Consider the following 15,000-nt stretch of genomic DNA (forward strand, 5'->3'; position numbering starts at 1 on the left):
TTTCTCTCCCTATTCCCCTACCCTACCAATTTTATTTTTCTCTCCCTGTCACCGCCCCTTTTATTTCAATCTTACTATCCCCTCCCCTTTTTTCTATCTTTTTTTTATATCTTCCTATCCCCTCCCAACCCTTCTATTCCTCTCTTCGTACCCCCTCCTACCCCTTCTATACTTCTGTATTTATTCTTTATATTTTATAGAGTATTTGATGTTACTGTGCAGTGTGCTATATGGATATGATAAATGGATATGATGTTTGATAAACAAGGATATGTTATTTTCTATTTATAAGTAAACGCCATAATAGGGATAGGGGGGGTGGCGACCCCTCCTCCCTCGTCCCTATTAGTCAGGCACTTGTGTAATTCGATATGGCAGTATGGTTATCGAATGTATTGATAGGAATACATATAACGGAAAAGATAAACATTAAGGGATAAGGCATATTTAATATTTTGATACTATAGTGGCAGAGTTTTCTAGACTTTGTTTGCGATTTTTTTTCCATTTACTCCTTTTTTTAATCTTATGGCGATTACTTGATGACTCGACTAAAGACGATAGCTGATAAGGCGATGTGTGCATCATGCCTGACCGGCTGTGCATCCTAACGATTTTGATAATAATTTTGTTATTATTATGATTATTATTATTATTCCATGACTCTGATGATCATCATCCTAGTGTGTACTTGTTACTATTATTATTTTCGTATATCATCACTTTTTTATTATTTCTTGAATTTACAATTAACAACATTTAATTGTTTCCTTTCTACCATCAACTTGGTACAATGAACTATACGTTGAGGAGCTCCGCGATTGACGTTCGTTAAAGGTGTGGCTCCCCCCCCCCCTGCATTAGCGCGCACACGTACACTTGGCTGTAATGATGCGTGAGTATATATCGGTAAACAGCGAGAGCGGTTTAAATGGAGGGGAGGGGGGTGAGGGCTAGGGTGAGGGGAGGGGGGAGGAGGTTGGGGGTAATGGAATAGGAACAGGAGTTTGAGAACGGGAAAAGGAGGGGTAAGTGGCGGTGGAGATGAAGGTGGAAAGGAGGAGGAGGGCGAGTTGTTGATGAAGATGAAGGAGGAGGAGGAGGAGAGTAAGAAGGAGATGTAGCTAGTGAATGGGAGAGGGAAAGAGGAAGAGGAAGCGCGGCGGAATGCGACAGTGATAAGAGATGGGGTCATATAAGAAGAGCGAAAGGAAATGAAAGGACAGGACAGACTTAGAGAAAGAATCAAGGAAAATAAAGTAAAGAGAGATAAATGAAAAAAAAAGATAGGTAGACGAAGGGTAACGGAAAGATAGGAGAAAAAGAGAGGTTAGAGAAGAGAGGCGGAAAGAGAAAGAAGAGAGAAGAGAGGAACACAGAGAGAGGGAGAGGAGAGGAAATCAATAGGCAGGCAGAAGTAGCGGGCGAGGATTCTCTCTCTCTCTCTCTCTCTCTCTCTCTCTCTCTCTCTCTCTCTCTCTCTCTCTCTCTCTCTCTCTCTCTCTCTCTCTCTCTCAATCCCTTCCCTCGTTGACCTTCATCCTTGCCCCTCCCCCCTCCGTCCGTCCACCCTCACCCCCACCCCAACCAGCTCGCGTTTTGACCTTCACGAGTTTGGCCACGCTGGATGCGTTGAATAATCCTTGCGACTCGATCAGAGTTGCAGTGGTTGCGTGGTTGTGGTGCAGAGGAGCAGGGGGGGGGGTAGATGGGGCTTGGGGAGGAGGGGAGAGGGAGGGGAGGAGGAAATGGCCTACGGAAGAGGAGAGGGAAGGGGAAGTGGGGAGGCTTTTGGAGGAAGAGGGGAGTAGGTGGAGTTGGGTATGGAAGAATTAATGGTATTAGTATTAGTGGTATTATGCATATTGATGGTAGTTCTAGAAGGAAATTGGGAGAGGGAAGTATTTTGGTATTTAAGATACGGTATCTCACCTGAGGTATGGTTAGGGCTTTTATCTTCTGGTTATAGTAATGCGTTGCATTTCCAAAGTATACCCTCTATATCTCTCGCTCACTCTCTCACTCCCATTCACACTCACACTCACACTCACACTCACACTCACACTCACACTCACACTCACACTCACACACGCTGCTCATCGTTGCACATGCGGTTACGACCACCGGACGCGCGATTTTGTCGATCGGCCCTCCCGGTTGGCACTGCATTGTGGGGGGGGAGAAGAGAGGAGAGGGGGCGCAGTTGTAGAGACCGTAAAGACGAAGGGATAGAAGGAGTAAGATTGTAGTTTTCTAAGGAGATTGAGAGTACATGTGCCATACCAGAGACGGACGGGACAGGCAGACAGACAGACAGACAGACAGACAGACAGACAGACAGACAGACAGACAGACAGACAGACAGACAGGAGAGGGTAAAAGACAAAGAGAGAAAATAAGACGTAAAACGTGAGTGCTGGTGGATGAGTCCCCTGCTTTAAGCGATCCAGGTTTCAGCGTCGGCGCTAGATGGTTCGGGCTTTACCTGATGATGCTCTTGCCTCTTCTGCTGGTGGCGCTGGAGGAGGCGTTCTCCGACGTCTGATTTCCCTCTCGACCTTTAGGGATACAGCTTTAAAGGTGACCTCGTGCTGATCTCAAGCTGACCTGATCTGACCTTTGTTACTCGGTCTGGTCGTATTTTAAGTAGAGGGAGCGGGTCTCGCTTTCTCTAGTCTTCAGGGACTTCTCTCGCGCACGCGGTCACTTTGTGACCTTGGGAGGACCTTTGCCTTGATCAAGTCGACCTTGAGAGCTGGTCGAAATGTTGTATAGCGACAGGTTTCTTGAAGATAAAGGAATTTTGGGGATGTTTTGCCTGTGCATTTGTGTATGTGTGGTCGAGATAGATAAGTTATGTGTGTGTGAGTGTAAGTGTGAACAAACGATCCTTGAATAGCCAGAATACAATTAGGAGAACCACGAAGGCCATATCTTTTCTCCTTTTTATAGTAAGATCCCTATGCTTCTTAAGGAGGGTCAAGGGGTCAAGTTCATTGCTTCTCATGTGCCGTTGTTATTATTTTTATTCACTTATACATATATATATATATATATATATATATATATATATATATATATATATATATATATATTTGTATTTATGCATTTGTTTATTTACGGGTGGACGGGAGATAACATCTTCATTGCTTATACGTATCGATTTGGTCTCGGTATTTATTTTCTTAGCATTATACATCTAATTTTTGCCGATCTCTTTCATCTTCTTTCTTTTTCAAACTCATTATTTTCTCTCTTACATTTTTCGCCTGCTAAGTGGTCCAAGACTTTTATTACCAAGGCAGTTGACGCTGGGTGCAGGTGGTGGTTACGACACGGCGACGAGGAGGGAGGGAGGGAGAGAGGGAGGGAGGGGGGGTTAAGGAAGGAAGGAAGGATGGAGGCAGGCAGGCAGGCAGGCTGATGATATTGCGGCAGTGGCAGCTTTGCCCGGTGGGTGGGTGGCACTGTGAAGGTGGGGGGGGGGGCAAATGGAAGGGGATGGTTAGGGCCCGGGGAGGGGGGAAGAGGGGAAAGGGATAGGGATAGGGACAAGATGGGGGATGGTAGCGGAACCTGAAGTTGTGGGGTTCTAACACGCTTGGAACACGAAGGAAGAGTTCTTTCCTTGGCTGTCTCTTCTACGTATTGTTCTTGCTCTGCTTGTTCTTGTTATTTTTCCTTTCATTCTTCCTCTCCGCCTGTTATTTTGTCATGTTTTCCTTTTGTTTTTTCTTCTATGTTATTTCCTTCTCTTCTTCCAAGCCCCTTCTTTCTGCTTCTCTTCCTCATCCTCTCCTTCCTTCTTCCTTTTGCCCGTAACTAATGGATTTCTCTCTCCCTTTCGTTCGCTCCGTTATTTTCCCCCCGTTTATGTCGCCTTCAACTTCGCAAGAAATAGCGTCGTTTGAATTGTTTTAAAGTAAGTAAACAAATTGGTTATAAAAAATGAGGGCATTTTTGCATTTCCTGAAGTGACTGCGGCGAGGACGATAGCGATAGCCGGTCAAGGTCAGGCGGTTTGCACTTAGCCTTTGCAACTGTTGTGAAGAGGAGGTGGAGGTGGTGGTGGAGGGAGTGGAGGAGGTGATGAAGGTGGAGAAGGAGGTGAAGGAGAAGAAGGATGATGATGATGATGATGATAGTGATAGTAAGAGGATGATAATGATGATGATAATAATAATAATAATAGTAAGAGGGAAAGCATCCAAAATTCACGTTAATTGTCATTAGTATCATTATTCTTAATTGATAACTTGTTTTCGTATTTCCTTCTCCCCTCCTTTTCTCTCCTGTCACTCCTACCTCTTCCTCCTCCCCATCTCTTTCCATCCGCATCTCCTCCTCCTTCCTCCTACCTCCTCTCTAATTTTCCTTCCGCCCCTCCCCCTTCCCTCCTTCCCTCTCACCCATCACCCCCCCCCCTCTCTCTCTCTCTCTCTCTCTCTCTCTCTCTCTCTCTCTCTCTCTCTCTCTCTCTCTCTCTCTCTCTCTCTCTCTCTCTCTCTCTCTCTCCCCCTTCCGTTCTATCACCTCTCTCTCCCTCTATCTCTCTTTTTCTCCCTCCCTCCCTCCATCTCTCTCCCCCTCCTGTCTTTCCTTTTACACGATGAGCTCATGCAGCGCCCCGTCGTCCACGCCCTGGTAAGCCTCACCTGCGCCCTGGCGTCACGTTCCCTTCGCGTCGCTGCTGTCACGCCGCTGTCACGTCCGAATGTGCCTCCGTGTCGCCGCCGGGGCAGGACAACCCGCGGCGCTCTATCTCTTTCTCCTTCTCTCTCCCTCTTTCTCTAACTCTCCCTCTCCCTCCCTCCCTCCCACCCCTTTTATCTCCGTTTCCACCCTTTTGATTATATGTAAGCGTATTGATGCGTACATGTTTATTTGCCGTGTTTGTTTTGTCCAGCGTGCTCATTCAACAAATGAATAGGCGAGCGCAGCCTTCCTGACCGCGGGTGTGACAGGGCAGTGGGCGTGGGTGTCGACTTGATGCCCGAGGCTGTGTGGCCTCTTATATAATGACGGACTTCCGGAGGGAGGGAGGGAGGGAGGGAGGTATGGAGGTATGGAGGTAGGTAAGACTTCCCCTACCCCTGCTCCCTTCTCCCTTCCCACTTCCATCGTCCCTTTCCTTACCTCCATCGTCCGTTTCCTCCCCCTACTTTACACTCGAGTCTCCGAGTATCGTCGTATAATGCCGTTTTGTATTTCTTTTTCGTGATTGTGTGTGTGTGAGAGAGAGAGAGAGAGAGAGAGAGAGAGAGAGAGAGAGAGAGAGAGAGAGAGAGAGAGAGAGAGAGAGAGAGAGAGAGAGAGAATATACTGCATACATATACATACACGTACACATACAGTGGCATGGCGAGGATCTAAATCCCCTCCATAGGATCCCCGAACGACACGTGGCGGCCGCCGAGTGGTACGAATGATCCATATAGCCCGGCGGAGCGTGGCGTGGGGCAAATTCTGTTTCGCGTTTCTCGGCCGGCGGTGCTGGAGGCCACACCCACCGAGGGGGGGGATGGAAAAGAAGAAAAACATGAAGAAAGTGCGCGAGGAGGTAGTTTAAAAGGATGTGAAGGTGAGGGATGATGACGAATAATAGGAGGAATGAAGGAAGAAAGGGAAGGAAGGGGGAGTAAGAGAAGAGTAAACGGGAGGAGGAGGAATAAGAAAAAGAAGAAGAATTAAAGAGGAAGAATAGAAAGGGTGAAAAGCAGGAGGAGTATAGAGGGGAAACCGTGCTGTTAAAGGAGAGAGCTTGGTAGATTTTGGTAATCGCGTAGGAGGAGAGTAATGAAACTGGGGAAGCGTGGTTTCACGTGTTTGTGCGAAGAATTCTTTATCATGTTTCCTCTCGTTCTTCGTCGGTGGAGATCAGTTTGCTTCTTATTTTTACTATTGATATTGTCCTTTTCTGCTGGTCCTGTTGTATTTTTCTTACAATGATAATTATTTGTCATTATTGATTAATGATAAGAATGGTGATGATTGTGATATTTTATTGTTAACATTATTTTAGTAATAATGATTATCATCATCATTAAATGGCCTTTGTTGATAGAGCAGTTGTGCAGGGGTATCATCTGCGCCCACTCGTGGCGGTGAAATCGGCTATTCGAGTTCAGAGTATAGATTTTCAATCGAATGTGAGGGAGGGAGGGAGGGGGAGGGAGAGAAGGGGAAGGTTTATGAAAGACTGTAACGAAGAAAAAATAAAAACTTGTTGGGACTCGTGTATACAGCCTGAACCTAGAACCGGCCTGCTGCGGGAGACTATAGACTGGTCTTATTAGAAACGTGTTTGAGACAAGTTCGGATGTGCCTCCACGCTTTCGGTTGTACTTATTTTGCGCCGATCGTCATGATATGTGATGATGCTATTATTGTTCATTGTTATTGTCATTGTTATTTTCTTGGTACTAAATATATATATATATATATATATATATATATATATATATATATATATATATATTTATATATATGTATATATGTATATATATGTATGTATGTGTGTATATATTTATGTATATGTATATATATTTATGTATATGTATATATATGTATGTATGTGTATATATATTTATGTATATATATGTATGTATGTGTATATATATTTATGTATATATATGTATATATGTGTGTATATATTTATGTATATGTATATATATTTATGTATATGTATATATATGTATGTATGTGTGTATATATATTTATGTATATATATACGAATATATATAATGTATATATATATATATGTATATATATATATTATATTATATATATATTATGTATATATAATGTATGTATATATGTGTAAATATTTATGTATATATGTGTATATATTTATGTATATATGTATATATTTGTATGTATGTATATGTATATATATGTGTATGTATATATGTATACATATGTGTATGTATATATGTATGTGTATATGTATGTATATATGTATGTGTATGTGTATGTATATATGTATACATATATGTATATGTATGTATGTGTATGTATTTATATATATGTATGTATATATGTATACATACATACATGTATGTATGTGTATATATATATGTAAGTGTATGTATATATATGTATGTATATGTATATATGTTTATTTATATGTATAATGTATATATATGTATGTATATGTATTTGTATATATATATAAATATATGTATGTATATGTATATTTATGTATCTATGTATATATATGTATACATATATATGTATGTATCTATGTATATATATGTATACATATATTATGTATATATATGTATGTATGTATATATATATATGTATATATGTGTATGCATATATATATATATGTATATATATGTGTATGCATTATATGTATATATATATGTATGCATATATATATGTATATATGTATACATACGTATATATGTATGTATGTATGTATACATATGTATGTATGTATGTATGTATACATACGTATATATGTATGTATGTATACATACGTATATATGTATGTATGTATGTATACATACGTATATATTTATGTATATGTATATATATTTATGTATATGTATATATATTTATGTATATGTATATATATTTATGTATATGTATATATGTATATGTATATGTATATATATTTATGTATATGTATATATGTGTGTTTATGTATATATGTGTGTATATATTTATGTATTTGTATGTATATATGTATGCATGTGTGTATATTTATGTATGTATGTGTGTATATATATTTATGTATATATATGTATGTATGTGTGTATATATATATATATGTATATATATGTATGTATGTGTGTATATATATTTATGTATATATGTATATGAATATATATAATGTATATATATATATATATATATATATATATATATAATGTATGTATATATGTGTAAATATTTATATGTATATATGTGTATATATTTATGTATATATCTATATCTATGAGTATGTATGTATATATCTATATCTATGAGTATTTATGTATATATCTATATATGTATATTTATATGTATATATATGTATATGTATATTTATATGTATATATATGAATATATAAATATATGTATATGTATGTATATATATATGTATGTGTATGTATATATATGTATGTGTATGTATATATATATATGTATGTGTATGTATATATATATATATATATATATATATATATATATATGTATATGTATTTGTATCTATATATATATAAATATATGTATGTATATGTATTTGTATGTATCTATGTATATATATGTATACATATATATGTATGTATCTATGTATATATATGTATACATATATATGTATGTATCTATGTATATATATGTATACATATATATGTATGTATCTATGTATATATATGTATACATATATTATGTATATATATGTATGTATGTATATATATACATATGTATATATGTGTATGCATATATATGTATATATGTATATATATGTGTATGTATATATATGTGTATGCATATATATGTATATATGTATATATATGTGTATGCATATATATGTATATATGTATATATATGTATGCATATATCTATGTATATATGTATATATATATGTGTATGTATATATGTATACATGTATATGTATGTATATATGTATACATGTATATGTATGTATATATATACATGTATGTTTATATGTATACATATGTGTATGTATGTATACATATATTTATACATGTATGTATAAATGTATACATATATGTATGTATATATATATTTATACATGTATGTATGTATGTATGTATATATATGTATACATATATATGTATATGTGTAGGTATATATGTATGCATATATATATATGTATATATGTTTATATATATTTATGTATATCTCTGCTTATATATGTGTATATGTATACATATATATGTATTTATATGTATGCATATATATATGTATTTATGTATATGTACACATATATATGTATATATATATATATATATATATATATACATATATATATATATAATGTGTGTGTGTGTTTGTATGAGATGTTGGTATCCTTTTTTCCGTATGTCATTACTAATTGTTTTATTTATGGGAATGAGATGTGTGGTTACATAATTCCAGGGACTTACCTTTTGACGAAGGTTGTTATGTTTTATTATTATTATTATTCCTTGTATAATTCCTCCTTCGTCTTTTTTTCTTTTTTTTATAGTCTTTTCTTGCTCCTCCTCCTCCTCCTCCTCCTCCGTCTCCTTTTCTTTTCCGCCCCTCCTTATGTGTTGAACAAAACAAAATGTATTCTTGTAACTACCTCTTACGCAATAGCATTAAGCTTAGACTTGCACAATTTCATTAGTGTCTTAAGAACTTTAATCTAATATTATTTGTACTCACTTTTTTCCATTCTTTGCAGGGACGACACACCAAGACGGGTCAGCTGGCGGCCATCAAGGTCATGGATGTGACGGAGGTAAGCTCGTCATGGCCTTGTTATTATTTGTAGCTTTTTTTTTTTCTTAGAATTTTATAATGTGAAACGCCGTTGTTCCGGCAATGGTACTTCATCTCTGCTGTACACTCTTGAGGTGACGTGTATATATAAAGATCACTGGATTTAACTAAAAGAACATGATTTTTGTATAAGCGGCAACATATGCAGGTTCGATTCCAACAGTGAATTACACGAGCGTGTTCTTACATGTTATTCTTATTACTCTTATTGTCGTTGTGGCGATTCTTCTTCTTATTGCTGTTGATGCCGCTGTTGCTGCTGCTGTTGTTTTTTTATGGTGGCCGTGTTGGAGTTATTGTAGGTGTTGTTGGTGTCTTAAGATTTACTTATTATTTATTATTATTTTTTTGTGCGTCGTGACTAAACATTTCTTCTTTCTTTTACCGCTTTGTTATCACGCCTTATGGCCGCGACCTTCACTCTTTTATGTTGTAGCGTTTCTGTCTGAAACTATACTGTTTAGGAGGCGGTACGTTTTGGTATTGCGGGGTCATATCATCATGCCATAGTCCTGTGCTTTTGTTTTCACGCGAAGGTCTACGAAAGGTTTCTTGGTCAGCAATTGGTATTGTTATTGGTTATGGAAGAAATGGTGTTAGTACTTGCATCTGTGCGCTGATTTTTTTTTTTTTTTTTTTTTATTAAAAGTATAACGTTATAAACAGTATATGGAGAGTACAAGTAGTAATACCCTTGTTGATATTCTAACAGAATCCAATTAGCACAAATTCCAAAGGCCTACCTAAGGACTTCACCATAAAAAAGTGAATACATGATGGACGAAAAAAGGCGGATTGTTGGTCTTTGATAATTCGTGCAATGACAAGGCTGTCAAGTGACAAATGGCAGAGAGGGAGTTCACGTCACCGCTGTTTTTGTTTTGGGCGGTTGGTAAATCGGGTCTTTGATAGATTGGATGAATGCGAGGCGCTGAATATTATTGATCGTGTGTGTTTGTGTCTGTCTGTCTGTCTGTCTGTCTATCTTTCTGTCTGTCTTTATCTGCCCATGCTCATGAGTGCCTGTTTTTTTTCTGTCTTGTCTGTTTTCCTTTGTCTCTTTTCTGTAATATTTTAAGACAAGCAGAATAGTTCAAACTAGGGAGGATTTCAGCACTTCTATATGTAAGTCTGAGAGCAGAATAATGCAAAGCAGAAAAAAAATAGCATTAAGCCGACAGAACGGAAGCTGTAGGTTATGCAAAAGGTCTGAATAAATATAAACCTTTGTGATGTAGCTCTGTGCGGAGCCAGAAGCAATAAGTGATAAAGATAAATAAATAGAGAAGTTGGAAAGGATGGGTTGGGGGGTGGGAGGGTGTACGATGAAATACCCTGTGTTCCAAGGTTGGATCTCTCTCTCTCACACTCTCACACACACACACACACACACACACACACACACACACACACACACACACACACACACACACACACACACACAAAGAGGGGGAGAGGGACTGATGACTGACCACATGCCCATGATGTGCTATGTGTCCTCTCTCTACTTATCTATCCATTCATCTCTATCTCCTCTGAACTTGTATACTCCCTTCTACTTCTCCGAGACTCGTGTTCGTATATTTTCGTAGCCGCACCATATAAATAACCAAAAATACGACGGGACGATAGCTTTCACAGTCAGATGTTGTTGGCAGGAGGGGGGGGGGAGTAGAAGAGATAGGAGCGGGTTAGGAGGAGAGGGGGAAGGGGGGGAGGGGTAGTAGAACGGTCAAGAAAGCTCTTGTCTGCTTGGCCCATGGAAGGAAAACTCCCAAGCCCCTTGTATCCCCCTTCCCCCTCTCCACCCTCCTTCCCAGGTCCCCCCCTCCTCCTCCTCCTTGCTGTCTGAACGAGGGCGGGCGGGCAGCAAGGGCGTGTGGGCGTTGGGGTCGTGGAGCAGGGGGTGGGGTAAGGATAGAGTCTTTATGATGCTGTTTTGTTGAGGTTTTAAGGCTACAGCCTCCTGTCTGGTCTACCTGTTGGGAGCTGGCTACAGGGTAGTGGGAAGTAGGCGTAGGGCATAGTGGCTGGGAGGACTTTGACGAGGAAATCTTCTTTCCGGGAGTTTTTCTTTCTATCGTCGTATTGTCTCTCTTGATTTTTTTTAATTCTTATTTTTTTATTCTTCGTCGTCTTGCTCTTGCTATCGTTTCCATCCCTTTTCTACTTCTGGGCCACGAGTTTTGTCATTGTTTGTATCATTTGTGGCAATCAGTGATGGACGTTAGTCATCAGATTGATAAGGATTCGTCATTTATCGCCTTCCTCTTCCTCCTCCTTGTCCGTTCGCTTCATTTTTCTCCATTCTCTTTCTATCCCTTTGTTTCTGTCCTCCTCCTTTCTTCTCTTTTTCCCCATTCTTCGCTTTCCTCGTCGTCCTCCATCTGCCTCCTCCTTCAGCCGCCGCCGCCGCCTCCTCTTCTTTCTTATCATCCTTCCTCCTCCTCCTCCCCCCCCTTTCTAAACCCTCATTCGCTTCTTCTTCCTCTTCCTCTTCCATCCTTCTCTTACTTCAACAACCTCCGTCCTTCTCCTTCATCCACTTCCTCCTTCCACTTCCTCTTGACCTCGTGGAAAGCTCCAGAGATCTATTGATTTTGGTAACGCTAGGGTAACACTCTTGTTAGGGGGAGTGGGGGGGGGGAGAAAGGGGAGAATGGGACAAGTTGTCAGGTGTTTCAAGTAGGGGATAGAGGGAGGCAGGGAGGGAAAGGGGGAGGGTAGTAAGGATAGGAAATGCTGTTAGCCTGTTGTGGAGGGAAGGGCGGAGTGTGTTTTGCGTGGGCTTTTTAAGGAGGTAGGAAGAAGGTCGGGTAAAAAGGGTATGAAAGGAAGAGAAAGGTGTAGGGTGGGAAGTTAAAGAGGTTATAGAAGTGAGTGCGTGAGGAAAAGAGGGAAGAAGGGGTGGGAAAAGAGAGAGAGGAAGGAACGAACAAAAGCGGGGATAGAAGGAGCTATTGTCTGCTCTCCAACTGTTTATATACATTTTGTTTTTAAAGATTAAAAAACTTGATACGCACGCGCGCGCACACACACACACACACACACACACACACACACACACACACACACACACACACACACACACACACACATATATATATATATGTATATATATATCACTCTCTCTCTCTCTCTCTCTCTCTCTCTCTCTCTCTCTCTCAGTCGCTCGCTGCATCGGGATGTGCATGATTATATTTGCCGCAAAAATCCACTGTTTAATTAATTCACGTCTGGCCGTTATTATACACCGTAATTGTCCTTTCGCGGAATACGAGGCTGCCCATTCAATTAGCAGTCACTGTTGTTGATGTTATCATCATCATTATTATTATTATATATATATATATTTGTTTTTTGTTATGGCCTGGACACTTACTTATTAACATGAATTGGATAAAGCGTATCACTTTTTTCACTTCATAAATGTTGCACGCCGAAAACATGCCAATTGTTGTAAGGTTGATGTTTCTATGTATATTCTTTGGCAGGAAATACCAAAGGAATCCTTCATCCTTGCTGGCTAGCAGGGTGGGACTCTCTCAGGTGTGTGTGTGTGGGGGGGGGGGGGGGCGTAGGATAATGTTTTTCTTGGAAGAAGGTTTTGGGTTGTTTGAGGGCGTTTTCGTGTGGAGCTGCTTTTTAGATATTTACCATTTTATTATTATTATTATTATTAATATTAATTGTTACGTAATTTCGGTTTTAATGTCATAATTATATATGTATGTGTATTTGTTTGTTTTTCGTTCGGGTGGAGGTGGTGAGGGAGGTATATGTGATTGGTGTATGACTTTGATAACAGAGACTGCTCTTGTATTTCTTTGTATGTTCTAGAATCATTTCAGTGTTTTCATCAAAACGTAATGGGATTTGATAACAGCGTTTGTTCTGAAATGTTCTGCATGGGTATTTTCTCTCTCCCTCCCTCCCTGCCTCCCTGCCTTCCTCTCTCCCTTCCTTGTCTCTTCCTATTCTATTCCCTTGCTTTCTTTCTTCATTCGTCGTCTCCGTTTGACTAGAAAAACTGCCAATTTGATTGTGGAATGAAGAAATTCGTGTTGCATTTCTTGAAGAGAACAGAACATACCAAAACAGGCAGATGCTGAGCTTGTCATGACGGGGTGGGGGGTGGGGGCTGGGTTCTGTAGGCTGATGTTATGATTATTATTATGGTCGTTTTCGCCACTTTCTCGTTGCTGTGGCTGTTGTCTTTCATTTTTTCTTGGAGGGGGGGCGGGGTAGTACTGCTGTTTATTTTTTCCTTTCTCGTTTCCATCTCTCTCTCTCTCTCTCTCTCTCTCTCTCTCTCTCCTGGTTTTTCATTTTCTTTCAATAGTCCTCCACTGTCTTGGGAAAACTCCCCGGAAGGCACTTCAGGTAATTTATGCATTGTATTTCAGAATTCAGACAAAGAAACAGAGTAATGCAAAAATAATAGAAGAGAAGCTAATAATAAAATTTGAAGAGTGGGAGAAAGAGAGAGAGAAAAAAAATTGAAGCCTTTTATAAATAGCCCCTCGCTCGGGAGGAAATATTGGCACAAAATATCACGCTGGTCGAGAAGTAGGTGCTTGACCTTGCCTGCGGTTCCAAATGGTTTTTTTTTTTCGTCTTATATTTCTTCCTCCCCTTTTTTTTCGTTTTCTCTTTTTCCTTTAGGTTTTCTTATAAGGAAGTTAGGTTAGTAGGTCATTCGTCAAACCCTATACTATACATATGTGTGGGTTTATTTATATTTATAGGTCTGTATTTATACACACATTATATATAAGTATATTTCTATATTGATAAACATATTTCCTATGCATATCTGTTAAGAGTATGCAAGTAGAAACCTATCGAGAGGGATGCCGCGTCCACGATAGATAATTTATATTGTCATTTGTGTGCATTGTTTCCATCCGGCATGCGTTTAGGAAGATAGCATCCGTCGTGCATGCGTCGTTAGAAGATAACTGATTCGTGGCTTTGATATAACGAGCTTTTTCCTTCTTTTTTTTCTCTTCTTTCTTTCAAGAATTGGTTCTATATCTGATTTTTTTTTTTTTTTTTCATTACAGTATCGTCATTCTATTTATGGAGTTTTCAGACAGGATACTAGAATGGTGGTTACTATTAGAATGAACATTTTAGTGCTACCGTTTTATTTTTTATTTTATAAAACAACTTCCATCGCCGTTATTACGTATGTTTGATAAACACTCTTCCCGTTAAGTTCCTTGTCTTGGCTAACGCCCTAGCTAGCCCACCCCCCTTTCTCTCTAATACCCCACTTCCCCTCCCCCTTAATCATCCTTCCTCCCCCCTCTCACTTAACCTCCTCCGCCTTTAGACTTTTATCATCAAAAAGGATCAAACTTTTGCGACAAACTCATTAAAGCGGCGGGACACATAGGAAAGAGAGAGTCCATGTCCTTTGTGCTTCGAAACTGCATTTAATACAGACTCAGAGGTTGAATATTCAAGCGTAGGAAATCGTGAAGGCTTGCTTGCTTGATTCCATGCATAGTTAAT

At 39.1% G+C, this 15,000-nt stretch overlaps 1 protein-coding gene across 1 annotated transcript in view; it reads left to right on the forward strand.

Moving 5' to 3' along the window:
- Positions 1-15,000, forward strand: part of msn (serine/threonine-protein kinase msn) — a 133,499-nt gene that overhangs the window by 78,726 nt on the left and 39,773 nt on the right. Inside the window, exon 3 of the mRNA XM_086547849.1 lies at positions 9,383-9,439. Coding sequence (XP_086403975.1) covers positions 9,383-9,439 — 57 coding nt within the window. The remainder of the gene's footprint in view (positions 1-9,382; positions 9,440-15,000) is intronic.

This window comes from Penaeus japonicus, unplaced genomic scaffold (genome assembly GCF_977035675.1).
Source record: "Penaeus japonicus unplaced genomic scaffold, GWHDUDI00000001_assembly GWHDUDI00000020, whole genome shotgun sequence".
In the NCBI taxonomy this organism is placed as follows: domain Eukaryota; kingdom Metazoa; phylum Arthropoda; class Malacostraca; order Decapoda; family Penaeidae; genus Penaeus; species Penaeus japonicus.